Genomic DNA, 20,339 nt, shown 5'->3' on the forward strand with positions numbered 1-20,339 from the left:
GGGGTACCCAAGGGTTGGGGGGCACGCAGAGGTTTGGGGGGGACCCAGGTTTTGGGGGGCACCCAGGAAGTTGGGGGGGGCACCCAGGGGTTTTGGGGGGCACTCAGGGGTTTGGGGGGGACCCAGGTATATGAGGGACACCCAGTTATCTGTGGTGGGGTGGGCAGGTGTTTGGGGGGGGGGGACACCCAGGAATTTGGGGGGGGCACCCAGGTATTTTGGGGGTCCCCCAGGCTTTTGGGGGTACCCAGGTTTTGGGGGAGACCCAGGAATTTGGGGGGGCCACCCAGGTGTTTGGGGGGGCACCCAGGCATCTGCGCAGACCCCCCTCCATACAGGGGGACCCCAGGCATCCGGGGGGGAGGGGGGGGCACCCCGTCATCCGGCTCCCCCAGATTTCAGGGGGCACCCAGGAATCCGGGGACCCCCCCCCCCCCCCAGGAATCCGGGGACACCCCCCCCCCGAACCCCCCCTTTTTTTACAGCCACGATGGGGACGGTCGTGAAGTTACTGGTGGGGGTCGCACTGGTCTTACTGGGACGTAAGTGTTGGGGGGGGGGGGGGGGGCTTGGACTGGGAGGGGGGTCCCCCAAATATCTGGGTCCCCTTTTTTTTTTGGGGGGGGGGGGGAACCCCCCGTGTTCGCCCTCTCGTTTCGCTGCTGCCATCTGCTGCCGCGCTTGGCCACGGCAATGTATGCTAATGTATGCTAATGTATGCTAATGTATGCTAATGTATGCTAATGGCAGCACCGCACCCTCTTGCGCATGCTTGCACCCCCCTTTTTTTTTGCACCCCCCCTTTTTTATCACCCCCCTTTTTTTCGCACCCCCCTTTTGCACCCTGCTCGTGCGCCCCCTTTTTTGCACCCTCTTTTTTGCACCCCTCTTCTTGCACCCTCCTCTTGCACCCCCCTCTTTTCGCACCCCCCCCTTTTTGCACCCTGCTCTTGCCCCCCTTTGTTGCACCCCCTTTTTCTGCACCCTGCTTGTGCACCCCCTTTTTGCACCCCCTTTTTGTTGCACTCTCCTCTTGCCCCCCTTTTTTTGCACCCCCATTTACACTCTGCTCTTGCCCCCCCTTTTTGCACCCCCTTTTTCTGCACCCTCCTCTTGCACCCTCCTCTTGCACCCCCTTTTTTAGCACCCCCCTTTTTGCACCTTGCTTGTGCACCCCCTTTTTGCACCCCCCTTTTTGCACCCTCCTCTTGCCCCCCCTTTTTTCACCCTCTTTTTCGCACCCCCCTTCTTGCACCCTCCTCTTGCACCCCCTTTTTTAGCACCCCCCTTTTTGCACCCCCCTTTTTTGCACCCCCTTTTTCTGCACCCCCTTCTTGCACCCTCCTCTTGCACCCCCTTTTTTCGCACCACCCTTTTTTGCACCCTGCTCTTGCCCCCCCTTTTTCGCACCCCCCTTTTTCACACCCCCTTTTTTTGCACCCCCTTTTTTGCACCCCCCTCTTGCCCCCCCTTTTTGCACCCCCCTTTTTTGCACCCCCCTTTTTGCACCCCCCTTTTTTGCACCCCCCTTTTTTGCACCCCCTTTTTTTGCACCCCCCTTTTGCACCCTCCTCTTGCCCCCCCTTTTTTGCCCCCCCTTTTTCACCCCTCCTTTTTTTGCACCCCCTTTTTTTTCCCCCCCCACCAACCCCCAAATCTTCCCCCCCCCCCCGCAGCCTCCACCACCCCCCCGTCCGCGTCCCACCGCGGCCGCGCCGTCGCCTGGAACCAACCGCGCCCTGCCCGCCCCGGCCCCGCCGACACCCCACCTTTCCGGAGCACCCCCAAACTCGACGCCCGGCGCGTCTTGTCCTCCCGCCTCGACGTCACCGCGCCCGACCGCGCGGTCGAGCCGCCGCCGCCGCCGCCGCCGCCGCGCTGGGGCCGTCGGTTCGTCGTGGCACGCCTGGGCGCCGAACGAAACCGCGTCGACGTCGCCTACGTCCTCGCCGCCAGGACCACCCGCCTCCGTTACGTCACCTCCGCCGGCGCCGCGTGGGCGACGCTTCGCGCCGGCGACGTCTTACCCATCGCCTTGGCGCCGGCGCAAGCCGCGGCCGTGGTCGCCGGTTCCGACGTGGCCGTCTACTACTTCCGCGCCGGCGCGGCACCTTTCGTGGCGGCCGTGGCACCCCTGGGAAAATTTTGCCGCGCTTACCGCCTCAGCGTCCCGCCCGGTGCGAGCGTCGTGTTGGTGACGACGGGCGGCGGGGCGGACATCGCGCTAGACGGGCGACCGTTGGGCGGCGGCGGTTGGCGGCGGTTACCCGGCGGCGAATTTTGGTGGCGGGAGGTGGCGATGGGCGACGCCGGCGGCTACCGACGTTTGCGACGAGCCGACGGCGCCTTCGGGGTGTTGAGCTACGGCGTCGGACGGGGCGACGCCATCTCCGTGTGCGAGTGCGGTGAGCGGGGGGCGTGGCGCACGTGGCCTGAGCGTGCAAGCGCCGGGGGCCGGTCGCGGGCTCCTCGGGGTGCAACGGTGGTGTCGCACGCTCCCTGCGGTCTAATGGTGGCGTGGCACGCTCCCGAGGGTGCGACGGTGGTGGTGCACGCTGCTTAGGGGGGCGAGGGTGGTGTCGCACGCTCCTCGGGGTGCAACGGTGGGTGTCGCACGCTCCCCGGGGTGCAGATACAGTGTCGCACGCTCCTCGGGGTGTAATGCTGGTGTTACATTCTCCTTGGTGTGCAAATGCGGTTTTCTACGCTGCTCGTGGTGCGATGATGGTGTCGCACGCTCCTCGGGGGTGCAACGACGATGTTGAACGCTCCTTGGGGGTGCGATAGTGGTGTTGCACGCTCCCTGGGGACTAACGGTGGTGTGTGGCACGCTCCCGAGGGTGCGACGGTGGTGGTGCACGCTGCTTGGGGGGCGAGGGTGGCGTCGCACGCTCCTCGGGGTGCACGTACAGTGTCGCACGCTCCTCGGGGTGCAATGCTGGTGTCGCACACCCTTTCGCACGCTCCTCGGGGGGGGGGGGGGGGTGGTGCGACGGTGGCGTCGCACGTTCCCGGGGCTGCCACAGTAGCACTGCACGCTCCTCGGGGCGCAACGCCGGCGTCGCGCACCCCTTTGGGGTGCCATCTCGGTCTCGCACGCTCCTCGGGGTGCAGCGGGGATTGGGTTGCGCCCATTTTTAACGCCGCCCCCCCCCCCTCCCCAATTTCCCTTCCGTCCCCCCCCGTCCCCCCCCCAGACAACCCCGACCCGTGCCGCGGATTCCTCTGCCGCCCCGGCGAGCGTTGCCACGTCTCCTCCTGCCGCCCCCGCTGCGAACCCGCGGCCGACGTCACGTGCCGGCTGCGAACCGACGCTCGCGCTTTTCGCGGCTTCCACGTCTCCTTACCCGGACCGTGTCGTTACGTCGTGACCCGGCTCTGTAATCCCGACGGTTCCCTCCCCGATTTCAGCGTGGAGGCCACGGTCCTCGCCACTGGCGTCGCCTCCCTCCTCGTGCGCGTCTACAACGTCACCGTGGCCGCCGAGCGGGGCGAGGAGGGGTTAGTCCAGGTGAGGGGGCGCGGAGGGCGGGTTTGGGGGGGGGGGTGTGTGTGTGTGTGTGTGTGTGGAGGGGCCTGAGGCACGCTTTTGCACGCTGATGCACGCTCTGGCACGCTAACGCAGGCTTTCGCAAGCCTCTGCGTGCTCTGCTTGCACGCGGCTGCGTGCTCGTGCCACGTGGCTGCGTGCTCTTGCACGCGGGTGCGTGCTCTTGCACTCGGCTGCGTGCTCGTGCCACGTGGCTGCGTGCTCGTGCGTGTGGCCGCACGCTCTTGCACGTGGCTGCGTGCTCTTGCACTGGGCTGCGTGCTCGTGCCACGTGGCTGCGTGCTCGTGCGTGTGGCCGCACGCTCTTGCACGTGGCTGCGTGCTCTTGCACTCGGCTGCGTGCTCGTGCCACGTGGCTGCGTGCTCGTGCGTGTGGCTGCATGCTCGTGCCACAGGGCTGCGTGCTCTTGCACTCGGCTGCATGCAGTTGTGTGCTCTTGCACGTGGCTGCGTGCTCGTGCGTGTGGCTGCACGCTCTTGCACGTGGCTGCGTGCTCTTGCACTCAGCTGCGTGCTCGTGCCATGTGGCTGCGTGCTCGTGCGTGTGGCCGCCCGCTCTTGCACGTGGCTGCGTGCTCTTGCACTCAGCTGCGTGCTCGTGCACGTGGCTGCACGCTCGTACCACGTGGCTGCATGCAGTTGTGTGCTCTCGCACGTGGCTGCGTGCTCGTGCACCTGGCTGCGTGCTCTTGCACTTGGCTGCATGGTCGTGCACGTGGCTGCGTGCAGTTGTGCGCTCTTGCACGTGGCTGCATGTGGCTTTACGCTCTTGCACGTGTTTGCATGCTCGTGCACCTGTGGGCGTGCTCTCGTGTGCAATTTATTGCCTTTGCGCCTGACGGCACGCTCGTGCACGCTTGTGCTTGCTCTTGCGCGCGCGTGCGCGCTCCTGCGCGCTGACGCACACTCTTGCATGCAACCGTGTGCTTTCGCACGTGGCGGGACCCTCTTGCACGCTAACGACAGCTCTTGCATGCCCGTGCGCGCTGTTGCACGTGACCATACGCTCTTGCACGCGCGTGCGTGCTCTCGCACGCACTCCATCGCTGCTGCGCACGACCGCACGCCCTCGCACCCTAATGCACGCTCTCGCACGGCCCTCCCGTGCCCGTTCTCGCACGCCAACGCAGACTTTTGCACGCAACCGGGCGGTCTTCGACGCTACCGCGCGCTCGCGCAGGCTCTCGCGTGCAATTTATCGCCGTGCGAAGTCGCGCGCGCGCGCTCATCCCCGCTCCTCCCCGCGCGTGCAATCCTCTTGCACGCAGCTGGTGGCCGCCGACGCTCGCTCCCGACCGCGTTGGCTCGCGCGCCCTCGCCAGCCTCGGCGCGCTCTCGCTCACCCTCGCACGCGTTCCCGCTTTCCAGGTGAACAACCGGAGCCTCTCGCTGCCGGTGGCGTTGCACGGGGCGCGCGTCGTAGCGTCGCGGCGCGACGCCGCGCTGCTGCTGGAAACCGACTTCTCCTTGCGCGTGTCCTACGACTGGCGAGGCGCCGCCAACGTCACCGTCCCCGAATCCTTCGCCGACGACCTCTGCGGCGTCTGCGGCAACGCCGGCGACGATTTCGGCTCTTCCGACCGCCCCGAAACCTTCTGCGAGCGTTTGGGCAGGGGGAAACTTTTTGGGGCGTGTCGGGGGGTGGTGGATATTTGGGGGTACCTGGAGGGGTGCGAGGGGGAACCGTGCGGCAACGAGAGCGCTTGCCGGGCCTTGGAGAACTACGCGGCGGCGTGCAAGGAGAGGGGCGTGCAACTGCCCGACTGGCGGAAGGAGGAGGGGTGCGGTGAGTGGGGACGGCGGAGGGGTGGGGGGCAAAGGTTTGGGATTCGGGGCGCGCGTTGGGATCGGGGGGGGGGGGGGGAAGGGGGGGGGGTTGCAATGCGGGCGGTGCACCGGGATGGGGGTTTGCACCGGGATTTGGGGGTTGCAACGCACGTGTGGCACGGGGATTGGGGTTTGCACTGGGATTTGGGGGTTGCAACGGATGTGTTGCACAGGGATCGGGGTTTGCACTGGGATTTGGGGGTTGCAACGCACGTGTGGCACGGGGATTGGGGTTTGCACCAGGATTTGGGGGTTGCAATGGAGATGTTGCACAGGGATTGGGGTTTGCACCAGGATTGGGGGTTGCAACGCACGTGTTGCACGGGGATCGGGGTTTGCACCAGGATTTGGGGGTTGCAACGCACGTGTTGCACCGGGATCGGGGTTTGCAGAGGGGTTTGGGGGTTGCAACGCACGTGTGGCACAGGGATGGGGGTTTGCACCGGGATTTGGGGTTGCAATGCGGGCGATGCACCGGGATTGGGGTTTGCACCAGGATTTGGGGGTTGCACCACACGTGTGGCACCGGGATCAGGGTTTGCAGAGGGATTTGGGGGTTGTAACGCACACGTTGCACAGGGATCGGGGTTTGCACGGGGATTTGGGGGTTGCAACGGATGTGTTGCACAGGGATGGAGGTTTGCACCGGGATTTGGGGGTTGCAACGCACATGTGGCACCGGGATCGGGGTTTGCACGGGGATTTGGGGTTGCAATGCATGTGTTGCACGGGGATCGGGGTTTGCACCGGGATTTGGGGTTTGCAACGCACGTGTTGCACCGGGATCGGGGTTTGCAGAGGGGTTTGGGGGTTGCAACGCACGTGTGGCACAGGGATGGGGGTTTGCACCGGGATTTGGGGTTGCAATGCGGGCGATGCACCGGGATTGGGGTTTGCACCAGGATTTGGGGTTTGCAACGCACGTGTTGCACCGGGATGGGGGTTTGCAGAGGGATTTGGGATTTGCAACGCACGTGTGGCACCGGGATCGGGGTTTGCACCGGGATTTGGGGGTTGCAATGGAGATGTTGCACAGGGATTGGGGTTTGCACCAGGATTGGGGGTTGCAATGCGGGCGGTGCACCGGGATGGGGGTTTGCAGCAGGATTGGGGGTTTGCACCAGGATTTGGGGTTTGCAACGCACGTGTTGCACGGGGATCGGGGTTTGCACTGGAATTGGGGTTTGCAAATCATGTTGCACTGGGATGGGAGTTTGCAATGCAGGGGTTCCACTGGGATTTGGGGTTTGCACTGGGATTTGGGGGTTGGAATGCAGGTGTTGCACCAGGATCAGGGTTTGCACTGGGATTTGGGGGTTAGAACGCACACGTTGCACGGGCATTGGGGTGTGCAGAGGGATTTGGGGTTTGCAAATCACGTTGCACTGGGATGGGAGTTTGCAATGCAGGGGTTCCACTGGGATTTGGGGTTTACACCGGGATTTGGGGTTTGCAATGCAGACATTGCACCGGGATTGGGGTTTGCACTGGGATTTCGGGTTTGGACCCCAGACGTTGCACCGGGATCGGAGTTTGCAACGCCCACGTTGCTACTGGGCTCAGGATTTGCAACGGACCGTAACTCACATCTCTCCTCCCGCCCGCAGCCCCGCGCTGCCCGGAAAACAGCCACTACAACCCCTGCGGCTGCCCCCGGACTTGCACCCACCTCGACGGCCCCGAAAATTGCTCGACGTCCTGCCAGGAGACCTGCGAGTGCGCCCAGGGCTTCGTGCTCCTCAACAGCAGCTGCGTGGCCGCGGCGGTGGCTTGCGGTTGCCACCACGCCGGCCACCGTTACGCCCCCGGGGAACAATTCTGGGAGGGTGACAGTTGCACCCGTAGTTGCATCTGCGACCCCGAGGTGCAGCGGGTTCGGTGCAAGAAGGACGGGTGCCGTAGGGGCCAGCGGTGCGCGGTGGAGAAGGGGGTCATCGGGTGCTACCCCGAGAGCTACCGGACGTGCAGCTCCGGGAGGGACAAGAATTATGTCACCTATGATGGGCAGCGCTATAATTTTGCAGGCAGCTGCCTGTACGAGTTCACCGGGGCGTGCAAGGCGAGCAAGGGGCTGGTGGGCTTCCAGGTGTTGGTGCAGAACAAGGGGCAGGGGCTGTACGGCAGCACCTTCACCCGCTCGGTCCAGGTCATCGTCTACGGGTACAACGTTACCCTCAGCCACAACTTCCGGGGGAAGGTCATGGTGAGGATGACCCTACCATGGGGCCCCGATGGGGTTTTGGGGGTGACGGGAGGGTGGTGGGGTCCTGATGGGTGTGAGGAGATGGATGGGGGCGCTCGGGGTTGGGAAGGGGGGTGGAGTTGAGTTTGGGGTTGGAGGGATTGGGGTGGAGTTTTGGGTTAGGGTTGGATTTAGGGTTGGAGTTTGGGTTGAGGTTGATGTTGGGGTTTGGGTTGGGGTGAAGGTTTGGGTTAGGGTTGGACTTAGGGTTGGAGTTGGGGCTGAGATTGATGTTGGGGTTGAGTTTTGGGTTAGGGTTGGACCTGGAGTTGGAGTTTGGGTTGGGGGGGGGGGGTCAATGTTGAGGTTGGGCTTGATGTTTGGGATGGGGTGAAGGTTTGGGTTAGGGTTGGAGTTGGGATGGAGTTTTGGGTTAGGGTTGGACCTGGAGTTGGGGTTTGGGTTGAGGTTGGGCTTGATGTTTGGGATGGGGTGAAGGTTTGGGTTAGGGTTGGACTTGCGGTTGGAGTTTGGGTTGAGGTTGGGATTGAGATTAGGGTTTGGGTCTAGGCTAGGTTTACGGGGTTGACCTTGAGGTTACAGTGGGAGACAGTGTTGGAGGTTGAGGTTGGGGTTGGTTTGGGGGTTGATGTTGTGGCCGATGTTGAGTTTGGGCTTGAGGCTGGGGTTTGGGTTGAGGTTGGGTTTGGGGTTTGAGGTAGGGTTGGGCTCGGGGATGAGGTTGGCATTGGACTTGAGCTTAAAATTGGGGTTCGGTTTAGGGTTGGGGTGGGGTTGAGGCTGGGTTTGGGGTTGAGGTTGGAGTTGATCTTCAGGTTTGGGTCAAACACTGAAGCTCTGCCAGCACCGCTGCCACCCCTCCCTGAGCTCACCCCACTTGGGGTGCTTCCCCCACACCGAGCGCCCCATAACTCACCCCTGTCCCCTCACAGGTTGATGGTCTGTTGGTCAACCTACCCCACATCCTACCTGAGGGCAAGATCTTCATTGTCCGCCGGGGTTGGGGCACCTCCTTGCGCACCGACTTCAACTTGACCGTCTCCTTTGACGGGCAGAGCCACTTGGCTGTCACCGTCCCCAGCGCCTACGCTGGGGCTCTCTGCGGCCTCTGTGGCAATTTCGATGGTGATCCCCACAACGACGTCCCCGAGGTGGTGACAACGGTGGTGCCAGGTTGCAGCGGGCCAGCACCGCACCGATGCTCCAGCCGGGCCATCATCAACCACAAGCAGCGGGCCAGCGAGGAGGACTGCGGGCTCATCCTGTGGTCTAAGGGGCCATTCCGGTCTTGTCACTCCCGGGTTGACCCCGAGAGCTATTTCCAGGCTTGCATCACCGATTACTGCATCTTCCGAGGACACAAGGCCATCATCTGCCAAGCGGTGATGGGCTACGCCGCTGCCTGCCAGGAGGCTGGGGTTGTCCTCGAGCCCTGGCGCTCCAAAACCTTCTGTGGTAGGTGGCCTCAGGGGCTTACCAAGACAGTGGGAGTGGGAAAATCCCTGGACTTGGATTTCCGTCCAACGTAGTTGGAGTAGGAAAACCTTTGGATAGTGGTTTCCATCTGAGGTGGGGTCAAGAGGGAGATGGGAGCATCTGTGGAGGAGATAAATCCCAGATTGGGATCTCCATCCAACCCAGCTGGAGTAGGAAAATCCTGGGATAGACATCTCCATCCAAGTTGGGGTCACAAGGGAGGTGAGATCATTCTTGGGGGAGGAAAAATCTTGGATAGGGATGTCTGTCCAACCTGGGGTCAAGAGGGAGATGGGAGGTTCCTCAGGGGTGGAAAATCCTGGAGAAGGACCTCCGTCCGACCTAGTTGGAGTAGGAAAATCCTGAGATAGGCATCTCCATCCAAGTTGATCATTCTTGGAGGAGGAGAAATCTTGGATAGGGATGTCTCTCCAACCTGGGGTCAAGAGGGAGATGGGAGGTTCCTCAGGGGTGGAAAATCCTGGAGAAGGACCTCCATCTGACCTAATTGGAGTAGGAAAATCCTGGGATAGGCATCTCCATCCAAGTTGGGGTCACAAGGGAGATGGGAGCATCCTCAGAGCAGGACAATCCCGAACGGAGATCTCCAGCTGAGGTAATCATTGGGGTCAAGAAGGAGATGGGAAGATCCATGGTGGAGGAAAATCCACAACAGCCACCTCCATCCTCAAAAACCAAAAACCCCAACCCCAATAATACGCAGAGTTGAGCTGGTTTGGGGACACCACCTTAGTCCCACACCCCGTGTCCTTGCCGGTTCCCAAATCCCCCTTTTCTCACCCCAAACCGGTCTTTCCTCCTCGTGCCCCACCCTCCAGCCCCCTTCTGCCCTCCGCACTCGCACTACGAGCTCCACGGCACCGCTTGCCCCGCCACGTGCGGCCACCCCAACTGCTCGGAGACCTGCGACCTACCGAGGACCGAGGGGTGTTTCTGCGATGAGGGCTTCGTCCTCAGCGGCGAGCGTTGCGTCCCACCACCCCACTGCGGTTGTCACCACCGGGGACGTTACTACCAACGAGGAGAGGAGTTCTACGCCGAGGACGGGTGCGCCGAGCGCTGCCGTTGTACGGCGAACGGGACGGTGACGTGTTGGGCAGCCCCGTGTTCCTCAGGAGAAGAGTGTCGGGTGGAGAGAGGCGTACGGGGTTGTCATGGCGGAGGGCGTGGTCGTTGCGTCCTCTTGGGCTCCCGGCGCTTGGTCACCTTCGACGGGTTGAATTTCACCCTCGGTGGCTCTTGCCGCTACGTCCTGGCCAAGGTTTGCCAAGGGGATGGACACGAGTTGGAGGTGACACTGGAAAATGGTGGAGGTGTCGCCGTGGCGGTCGGGGGCTCCCGGATCACCATGCAGAGCGGGAGCTCGTGGAGAGTTGATGTGAGTGTTTCTCTTCTTGGTGGGCAACCATCGGGTCAACCCCACAGCCCCATCCCGATGGGTCGCCCTTGGATGGATCCCGCTAACCCCGTGCACCACGATGCTGCTTCTCTTTATCAGCCCTAAAAAATCTCTTTGATATCCTTTTTATCCTCTTCATCTCTTCTAAAAAGCTTTCCAGGATCCTCCTCCTTCTCTTATCTCCTCTAAAAAGCTCTCTGAGATCCTTCTTCTTTTATCTTCCCAAAAAAAACGTGTCCAAGATCCTTCTTTTCCTCTTCATCTCTTCTAAAAAGCTCTCCAGGATCCTTGTTCTTCTCTCATCTCCCCTAAAAGCTCTCCAAGATCCTTCTTCTCCTCTTCCTCTCCCAAAAATGTCTCTCCTGGCCCTCATCCTCCTTTCTCTCCACCACCTTCTGCCACGATTTCTCCATTCCCTCTGCCTCCAACCCAATCTCTCTGCCGGGGAATGAACCCATCACCCAACCAAAACTGGGTTTATCCATCAGAAAAAAAATGCCGGATAAGGTGGTAGGGTGGGATCTGTGGGCTCCAGAGGGACATACGTTGGGTGGTGCACCTCATCCATCACTGTGGGTGCACCCAAGGGTGACGGGGCAAGGTGGGAGGACATCTCACCTCCTCCATCTCCTTCCTCCCTTGCCCGCAGGTGGACGGGGAGACTCGCACCTTACCACTATCGCTGGAAGATGGGAAGACCTGGGTGACTCAAGAAGGAAACAACATCGTCCTTCAAACGGCCTTGGGCCACCGGCTCGTCTACGCCGCCACCGCCATCCTCTTGGTCACCGTCCCCAGCACCTACGCGGGGCGGATGTCCGGCCTCTGCGGTGACTTTGACGGCAACAGTGACAACGATTTCATGGGACCCAACGGCACCCGGGTCAACGGGACCCAGGAGTTGGTGGTGGCCTGGAAGGTGCCAGATGAATCCATAACCTGCTCGGACATCTGTGAAACGTGTGTTGTCCACCCACCGGATGCCACCAGGCCATACCACGCAGAGAACTCATGTGGGATGATGGTGGTGACATCAGGACCTTTCAGCGGCTGCCACGCGCAGGTTGGCCCAGAGGACTTCTTCGAGCACTGCCTCCAGGAGATGGTCCTCACCGCCGGGGCCATGGACACCCTGTGCCGGAGTCTGCAAGCCTACACCGCGGCCTGCCAGGAGGCTGGAGCTACGGTGAAGGTCTGGAGGACAAAGAGCTTCTGTCGTGAGTATCTTCACCAGGTGGCAAAGGTGGAGGAGATGGGATTGCGACCGTGGGATGGAGATGGGATTGCGACCGTGGGATGGAGATGGGATTGCGACCGTGGGATGGAGATGGGATTGCCAACATGGAAAGGGGATGAGAGTGCAACCATGGGATGGGATTGCAACCCAGGAATGGGACTGCAAATATGGGATGGGATTGCAAAGATGGGATGGAGATGGGATTGTAACCATGGGATGGGATTGCAAAGATGGGATGGAGAAGGGATTGCAACCATGGGATGGAGATGGGATTGCCAACATGGAATGAGGATGGGATTGTAAAGATGGGATGGGATTGCAAAGATGGGATGGGATTGCAAAAATGGAATGGAGAAGGGATTGCAACCATGGGATGGAGAAGGGATTGTAACCATGGGATGGGATTGCAAAGAAGGGATGGAGAAGGGATTGCAACCATGGGATGGAGATGGGATTGCCAACATGGAATGAGGATGGGATTGTAAAGATGGGATGGGATTGCAACCAAAGGATGGGATTGCAACCATGGGATGGAGAAAGGATTGCAACCATGGGATGGAGATGGGATTGTAACCATGGGATGGGATTGCAAAGATGGGATGGGATTGCAACCATGGGATGGAGAAGGGATTGCAACCATGGGATGGAGAAGGGATTGCAACCATGGGATGGAGATGGGATTCCAAAGATGGGACGGAGAAGGGATTGCCAACACGGAACGGGGCTGGAAGCGCAACCATGGGCTGAAGCCACCACCCTTCCTGGGTTACGATCCCAACCTAAGGCTGGGACCACCACCCAAGTGTCCCCTTTCGCCCCCGCCCAGCCCTCCCCTGCGGTGAGCACAGCTTCTACACCCTGTGCGCCCGTTCCTGCGAGGGCAGCTGCGCCCATATGGCCCAACCCCTGCCCTGCCACGGTCCTTGCTTCGAGGGTTGCCGCTGCACCGAGGGCTTCTTCACCGATGGTGACGGTTGCATCTTCTCGAGCACCTGCGGTTGCTTCCAGGATGGACGATACACCCAGGTGAGGAGGGGTGTGGAAATAAGGGGGTGTCGTGGGAAATTTGGGGGGGGGGGACACACATGGACGGTGGTTTAAGGGGTTGGGTTTGGTTTTGGAGGTTCTTGAGAACTTCTTGGTGGACAACTGCAGCCGGAATTGCACCTGCTACCTGTACGGCGCCCTGCTCTGCGAGGATGGTCACTGCTCACCGGGGGGGAAATGTGGGGTGCAGGGTGGTCGGAGGTTCTGCTTGTCCCCCTGAGAGTGGGGGGACCCCACCCCGAAAATGGGGGATGTCGTGGGGAGATGCTGATCTTTGGGGTTGGGGGGGGGAGATATCACGGTGGGACCCCAACTGGAGCATCCCGGGGGATATTGGGGTGTCAGGGGGGGTAGGGGGTGGGGAATTTGGGGATTCTGGGGTATTTGGGGGGGACCCCAACTGGAGGATCCCAGGGGATATCGGGGTGTTGAGGGGGGGGATACAGGGTGGGGAATCTGGGGGGAATTGGGGTGTCAGGGGGGTACGGGGTGGGGAATCTGGGGAAAATTGGGGTTCAGGGGGGTACGGGGTGGTCAGTCTGGGGGTTTCCAGGATATTTTGGGGGGATCCTGACCAGAGGATCCAGGGGGGGCCAGGGAATCAAGGGGAGGTACAGGGTGGGGAATTTGGGGGGTTCTGGGGTATTTTGGGGGGACCCCAACTGGAGCATCCCAGGGGATATTGGGGTGCTGGGGGGGGGTACAGGGTGGGGAATCCCGGGGAAATTGGGGTTGGGGGGTACGGGGTGGGGAATTTGGGGGGTTCTGGGGTATTTTGGGGGAACCCCAACCAGAGGATCTGGGGGGGAACCAGGGAATCAAGGGGGGATACGGGGTGGAGCATCCCGGGGGATATTGGGGTGTCGGGGGGGGGTACGGGATGGAGAATCCCAGGGGAATTGGGGAATCCGGGGGGTTCTGGGGTATTTTGGGGGAACCCCAACCCAAGGGGGGCGATTCCTTTCACGGCAGACCCAAAATCCCCGTTTCTTCCCCCAATTCTCAGCGGCTCCCCGGCTCCTTTCCACATTCAGGCACAGGAAAAAATAATTAAAAAAAAATTTAAAAAATTTAAAAAAAAAATTAGGGGGAAAAAAATGGGTTTCTATCCCGATGCTTTTCTCTGACTTCCTCCCAAAAAATCCTGGTGTACCCCAAAAATACCCTGAAGTCCCCCCAAAACCACCCCAGGGACCCCCAACACCCCCGGGGACCCTTCAAGTCTTCCCCTAAACCCCCCAGGGACCCCCCCAAACTGCTCCAGACACCCCCCAAAGCACCCCAGGGACTCTCCACCCCCATGGGACCCCTTAAATCCCCCCTGGCACCCCCAAATCTCCAGGGGACCCCCAAATCCCCACTGGGAACCCCAAAACCACCCCAGGGAACCCCAAAACCCTTCCAAGGAGCCCCCCAAACCTCCTCAGGGGCTCTACAACCCCCCCCGGGACCCCCAAAGCACTCGAGGGACCCCCAAAACCACTCAGGGACCCCAAAAACCTTCCTGGGGACTCTCCAACCCCCTGAGAAGCCCCTCAGTCCCCCTGAAACCCCCCAAACCCTCCCAGGGTTCCCCCAAATCCCCCGGGAACCCCAAAAACCACCCCAGGGAACCCCAAAACCACCCCAGAGAACCCCAAAATCTCCCAGGGGACTCTCCAACACCCCCTGGGACCCCCTCAGCCCCCAAATCCCTCCAGGGTTCCCCCAAATCCTCCCGGAAACCCCCAAAACCATCCCAGGGACACCCCAAAAACACCCCAGGGAACCCCAAAATCACCCCAGGGACCCCTCAACTCCCCCCAGGGACCCCCAAAATCTCCCGGGGGACTCTCCAACACCCCCTGGGACCCCCTCAGCCCCCAAATCCCTCCAGGGTTCCCCCAAATCCTCCTGGAAACCCCAAAAACCATCCCAGGGACACCCCAAAAACCACTCCAGGGAACCCCAAAACCACCCCAGGGAACCCCAAAATCACCCCAGGGACCCCTCAACTCCCCCCAGGGACCCCCAAAATCTCCCGGGGGACTCTCCAACACCCCCTGGGACCCCCTCAGCCCCCAAATCCCTCCAGGGTTCTCCCAAATCCCCCCAGAAACCCCAAAAACCACCCCAGGGACACCCCAAAAACACCCCAGGGAACCCCAAAATCACCCCAGGGACCCCTCACACCCCCCCCCAGGGACCCCCAAAATCTGGGTGTTGGAAAGGGGGGACCCAGGTGTCTGGGCATGGAGCATTTCGGGGTCCCAGGGATTGGGGGGGGACCCCAGGTATCGGGGGGGGGGGTGTCCCAGGTGTTCGGGGGGGTCCCAGAGACCCAGGGGGGGTCCCAGGTATCTGGGGGGGTCCCAGGATTTGGGGGGACCCCAGGTATCGGGGGGGGTGTCCCAGGTGTTCGGGGGGGTCCCAGAGACCCAGGGGGGGTCCCAGGGATTTGGGGGGGGTCCCAGGAATCCGGGGGAGGTCTTAGAGATCCGGGGGGGGGTCCCAGGGATTTGGGGGGGGTGTCCCAGGGATCCAGGGGGGGTCCCAGAGATCCAGGGAGGAACCCCAGGAATCCAGGGGGAGTCCCAGGGATCCAAGGGGGGGTCCCAGGAATTCGGGGGGTGTCCCAGAGATCTGGGGGGGTTCCAGGGATCCAGGGGGGGGGTCCCAGGAATATCGGGGGGGGGGGGGTCCCAGAGATCCAGGGAGGGACCCCAGGAATCCAGGGGGAGTCCCAGGGGTGCAAGGGGGGGTCCCAGGGATTTGGGGGGGTCCCAGAGATCCAGGGGGGGATCCCAGGGATTTGGGGGGGTCCCAGGGATCCGGACGGTGTCCCAGGAATTCGGGGGGTGTCCCAGAGATCCAGGGAGGGACCCCAGGGATCCAAGGGGGGGTCCCAGGGATTTGGGGGGGTCCCAGAGATCCAGGGAGGGACCCCAGGGATCCAAGGGGGGGTCCCAGGGATTTGGGGGGGTCCCAGAGGTCCAGGGAGGGACCCCAGGAATCCAGGGGGAGTCCCAGGGATCCAAGGGGGGGTCCCAGGGATTTGGGGGGGTCCCAGGGATCCGAACGGTGTCCCAGGAATTCGGGGGGGTGTCCCAGAGATCCAGGGGGGGTCCCAGAGATCTGGGGGGGGCCCCGAGATCCAGGGAGGGACTCCAGGAATCCAGGGGGAGTCCCAGGGATCCAAGGGGGGGTCCCAGGGATTTGGGGGGGTCCCAGGGATCCGGACGGTGTCCCAGAGATCCAGGGGGGGTCCCAGAGATCTGGGGGGGTTCCAGGGATCCAGGGGGGGGTCCCAGGAATCCAGGGGGGGTCCCAGGGATCCAAGGGGGGGTTCCAGGGATCCGGGGGGGGTCCCAGGAATCCGGGGGGAGTCCCAGGGATCCAGGGGGGGTCCCAGGAATCCAGGGGGGGTCCCAGGGATCCAAGGGGGGGTTCCAGGGATCCGGGGGGAGTCCCAGGAATCCGGGGGGAGTCCCAGGGATCCAAGGGGGGGTCCCAGGGATTTGGGGGGGTTCCAGGGATCCGGGGGGAGGGGGAGGGGGGTGTCCCATGGATCAGGGAGGGGGGGTGGGGGGTGGGGTGTCACCCCAGCATCCGGGGTCCCTCGTTACCGTCTCTGCGGACCGTGGTGCCCCGGTGCCGCCCGCTCATTTACTCAGCAATTAACGGGGGGGGAGGGGCTGCCCCATAATTAGTCCCTTTTTTTGGGGGGGGGGGGGGGGGGGAGGGGTCCCCCTGGATACCTGGGTCCTTTTGGGGGATGGCTGGGACCACCCCTACCCCCCCCTGCAGGGAAGGGAAGGGAAGGGGGGTGATGGGGTGGGGGGTACCCGGGGTGTCGGGGTGGGACCCCCCCAGGGCAGGCTGATTTTGGGGGGGGGGGCCCTTGGGTCCCTTTTGGGGGGGGGGGGGAGGTGCTTGGGTGCCAGGGTGCCTTGGGGGGGGGGAGGGGGTCCCCGATGTCTGGGTCCCTTTGGGGGGGCTGGGGGGGTCCCCAATGTCTGGGTCCCGTTTGGGGGGGGCTGGGGGGGTTCCCCTGGTGTCTGGGTCCCTTTTGGGGGGGGGATGGGGGGGTCCCCAATGTCTGGATCCCCGTTGGGGGGGGTCTGGGTCCCTTTTGGGGGGGGCGGGGGGGGTCCCCAATGTCTGGATCCCCTTTGGGGGGGGTCTGGGTCCCCTTTGGGGGGGGCTGGGGGGGTTCCCCTGGTGTCTGGGTCCCTTTTGGGGGGGGCTGGGGGGGTCCCCGATGTCTGGATCCCTTTGGGGGGGCTGGGGGGGTCCCCAATGTCTGGATCCCTTTTGGGGGGGGGCTGGGGGGGGTCACTCTGGTGTCTGGGTCCCTTTGGGGGGGCTGGGGGGGTCCCCAATGTCTGGATCCCTTTTGGGGGGGGCTGGGGGGGGTCACACTGGTGTCTGGGTCCCTTTTGGGGGGGCTGGGGGGGTCCCCGATGTCTGGGTCCCTTTTGGGGGGGGGGGGGGGGGGGTCACTCTGGTGTCTGGGTCCCCTTTGGGGGGGGATGGGGGGGTCCCCAATGTCTGGATCCCCTTTGGGGGGGATCTGGGTCCCTTTTGGGGGGGCCTGGGGGGGTCCCCAATGTCTGGATCCCCTTTGGGGGGGGCTGGGGGGGTTCCCCTGGTGTCTGGGTCCCTTTTGGGGGGGCTGGGGGGGTCCCCGATGTCTGGGTCCCTTTGGGGGGGCTGGGGGGGTCCCCAATGTCTGGATCCCTTTTGGGGGGGGGGCTGGGGGGGTCACTCTGGTGTCTGGGTCCCTTTTGGGGGGGCGGGGGGGGTCCCCAATGTCTGGATCCCTTTGGGGGGGGGGCTGGGGGGGTCACTCTGGTGTCTGGGTCCCTTTTGGGGGGGCTGGGGGGGTCCCCAATGTCTGGATCCCTTTTGGGGGGGGGCTGGGGGGGTCACTCTGGTGTCTGGGTCCCTTTTGGGGGGGCTGGGGGGGGTCCCCGATGTCTGGATCCCTTTTGGGGGGGGGGCTGGGGGGGGTCACTCTGGTGTCTGGGTCCCTCTGGGGGGGGCTGGGGGGGTCCCTTCGGTGCCTTGGTCCCTTTGGGGGGGCTGGGGGGGGTCCCCGATGTCTGGATCCCATTTGGGGGGGCTGGGGGGGGTCCCCGATGTCTGGGTCCCTCGGGGGGGGTCCCCGATGTCTGGGTCCCTTTTGGGGGGGGCTGAGGGTCCCCCTGATGTCTGAGTCCCTTTGGGGGGGCTGGGGGGGGGTGTCCCCGATGTCTGGGTCCCTTTTGGGAGGGGGGCTGGGGGGGGGCCCCCCCGGTGCCTGGGTCCCTGTTGGGGGGGGGGTGGAGGGGTTGGGGGTGTCCTCGGGGACATTTGGGGTGTCCCCCCTCCCCACTTACCCGGCCACCAGGACCCTGGGTGCTCCATGGGGCTCTGCCCAACTCCCCCCCCCCCCCCCCCCCCAATCCATTGTTCTGGAGAACAAAAGGCTCCTGCTCTGTCCCAGCCCCAATTATCCGGCGCAGGAGAGCAGAGGGCACCCGGGTGTTCCCCAAACAGGGCCCTGGCCCAAGGGTTGGGTCCTGGGGGGGGGGGGAAGGGAGGGAGGGAGGGTGGAGGGGTGGAGGAATGGGTGGATGGAGGGGCGGAGGGATGAAAAGATGCAGGGAGAGATGGATGGATGGAGGGAGGGAGGGAGGGATGGACGGAGGAACAGATGGATGGAGGGATGGATGAAGGGTTGGATGGAGAAAGGGTTGGAGGGATGAACAGATGCAGGGAGAGATGGATGGATGGATGGATGGATGGAGGAAGGGATGGAGGAAGGGATGGAGGAATGGGTGGATGAAGGGTTGGATGGATGGATGGAGGGATGGAGGGATGGAGGAATGGGTGGATGAAGGGTTGGATGGAGGAAGGGTTGGAGGGATGAACAGATGTGGGGAGAGATGGATGGATGGATGGAGGAAGGGATGGAGGAATGGGTGCATGAAGGGTTGGATGGATGGATGGAGGGATGGAGGGATGGAGGAATGGTGGATGAAGGGTTGGATGGAGGAAGGGTTGGAGGGATGAACAGATGTGGGGAGAGATGGATGGATGGATGGAGGAAGGGATGGAGGAACGGCTGGATGGAGGGATGAAGGGATGGAGGAATGGGTGGATGAAGGGTTGGATGGTGGAAGAGTTGGAGGGATGAAAAGATGCAGGGAGAGATGGATGGATGGATGAAGGGATGGAGGAACGGCTGGATGGAGGGATGGATGAAGGGGTGGAGGAATGGGTGGATGAAGGGTGGATGAAGGAATGGATAGATGGAGGGTTGGATGGATGAAGGGTTGGAGGGATGAACAGATGGAGGAGAGATGGATGGATGGAGGGAGGAACGGACGAATGAAGGGATGGATGGAGGGATGGAGGAATGGGTGGATGAAGGGTTGGATAGACAAAAGGATGGAGGAATGGGTGGATGAAGGGTTGGATGGATGAAGGGATGGAGGAATGGGTGGATGAAGGGTTGGTTGGATGAAGGGCTGGATGGACGGATGGATGGATAGATGATTGGATGGACAGATCTTGAGAGGAATGAATTGTTGGAGGGAGGGATGAAAGGCTGGTTGGATGGATGGAGGGGCAGATGGGTGGTTGGATGGAGGAGTAGATGGAATGGACGGATGGATGAATGGGTGGAGGGAGGGAATGATCATCGGATGGAAGAATGGGTGGAGGAACAGAGGGATCATCAGAGGAATGAATTGTTGGAGGGAGGGATGGACGGGTGGAGCGATAGAGGGATGGACGGATGGAGATATGGATGGATGGAAGGATGGAGGGAGATATGGATGGATGGACAGATGGATGGATGGAGATATGGATGGATGGAGGGATGGAGGGGTGGATGGATGGATGGATCACTGGATGGAGATAGGATGGAGGTACAGACGGCTGGAAGGACAGATGGATGGAGGCATCATTGGGTGGACAGATGGACGGAGGGAGAGACCACAGAGGACCCACCTCCCCCACCACCCCCCCTCCTGGCACCCCGCTGGCGCCAGCCCGGACCCAGATCCGTCCAGTCCCAGATCTTATCTCTGTCCTGGGGCCAGGGTGCCCCCAGGCCCCGCCCCCTCCACAGGGACCAATGGGGTGGCACTGCGGGGGCGGAGCCAGCGCACCATTGGTTGATGCCACCTCCTTGGTCCCTACAAAAACCCGGAGCCCTCGGAGGAGCCACAGCCCCGTGGCCCCGACACGGTGAGTCCTGGATGCCTGGGTCCCCCTTCCCATTTTGGGGGGGTGTTACGGGATCTATAGGGTCTATAGGGTGGGGTGGGTTGTGGACATCTGGGTCCCCTGTCCAGATGTGGGGTCTATAGGGTGGGGTGGGTTGTGGACATCTGGGTCCCCTGTCCAGATGTGGGGTCTATAGGGTTGGTTGGGTTGTGGACACCTGGATCCCCTGTCCAGATGTGGGGTCTATAGGGTTGGTTGGGTTGTGGACACCTGGATCCCCTGTCCAGATGTGGGGTCTATGGGGTGGGGTGGGGACATCTGGGTTCCCTGTCCAGATGTGGGGTCTATGGGGTGGGGTGGGTTGTGGACATTTGGGTCCCCT

At 62.5% G+C, this 20,339-nt stretch overlaps 1 protein-coding gene across 1 annotated transcript; it reads left to right on the plus strand.

Moving 5' to 3' along the window:
• Positions 1 to 490: 490 nt before the first annotated feature.
• LOC142598834 (IgGFc-binding protein-like) lies at positions 491 to 12,994 on the plus strand. Its single transcript, XM_075738257.1, has 10 exons — positions 491 to 542; positions 1,677 to 2,405; positions 3,198 to 3,511; positions 4,919 to 5,336; positions 6,985 to 7,580; positions 8,513 to 9,035; positions 9,896 to 10,455; positions 11,126 to 11,693; positions 12,540 to 12,739; positions 12,837 to 12,994. Exons 1-10 carry the CDS (start codon positions 491 to 493, stop codon positions 12,978 to 12,980), a joined length of 4,104 nt encoding a protein of 1,367 aa, XP_075594372.1. The 3' UTR covers positions 12,981 to 12,994.
• Positions 12,995 to 20,339: the final 7,345 nt, after the last annotated feature.

Source organism: Balearica regulorum, chromosome 31 (assembly GCF_011004875.1).
Source record: "Balearica regulorum gibbericeps isolate bBalReg1 chromosome 31, bBalReg1.pri, whole genome shotgun sequence".
Classification (NCBI taxonomy): Eukaryota; Metazoa; Chordata; class Aves; order Gruiformes; family Gruidae; genus Balearica; species Balearica regulorum.

What these genes read in the sequence shown, in the direction of transcription:
- LOC142598834 (XM_075738257.1), top strand. Translation starts at nt 491, where the DNA reads ATGGGGACGGTCGTGAAGTTACTGGTGGGGGTCGCACTGGTCTTACTG. An exon ending in ACTTCCGGGGGAAGGTCATG is followed by an intron (nt 7,581 to 8,512) that starts GTGAGGATGACC and finishes GTCCCCTCACAG; the next exon opens with GTTGATGGTCTGTTGGTCAA. An exon ending in AGGATGGACGATACACCCAG is followed by an intron (nt 12,740 to 12,836) that starts GTGAGGAGGGGT and finishes TTGGTTTTGGAG; the next exon opens with GTTCTTGAGAACTTCTTGGT.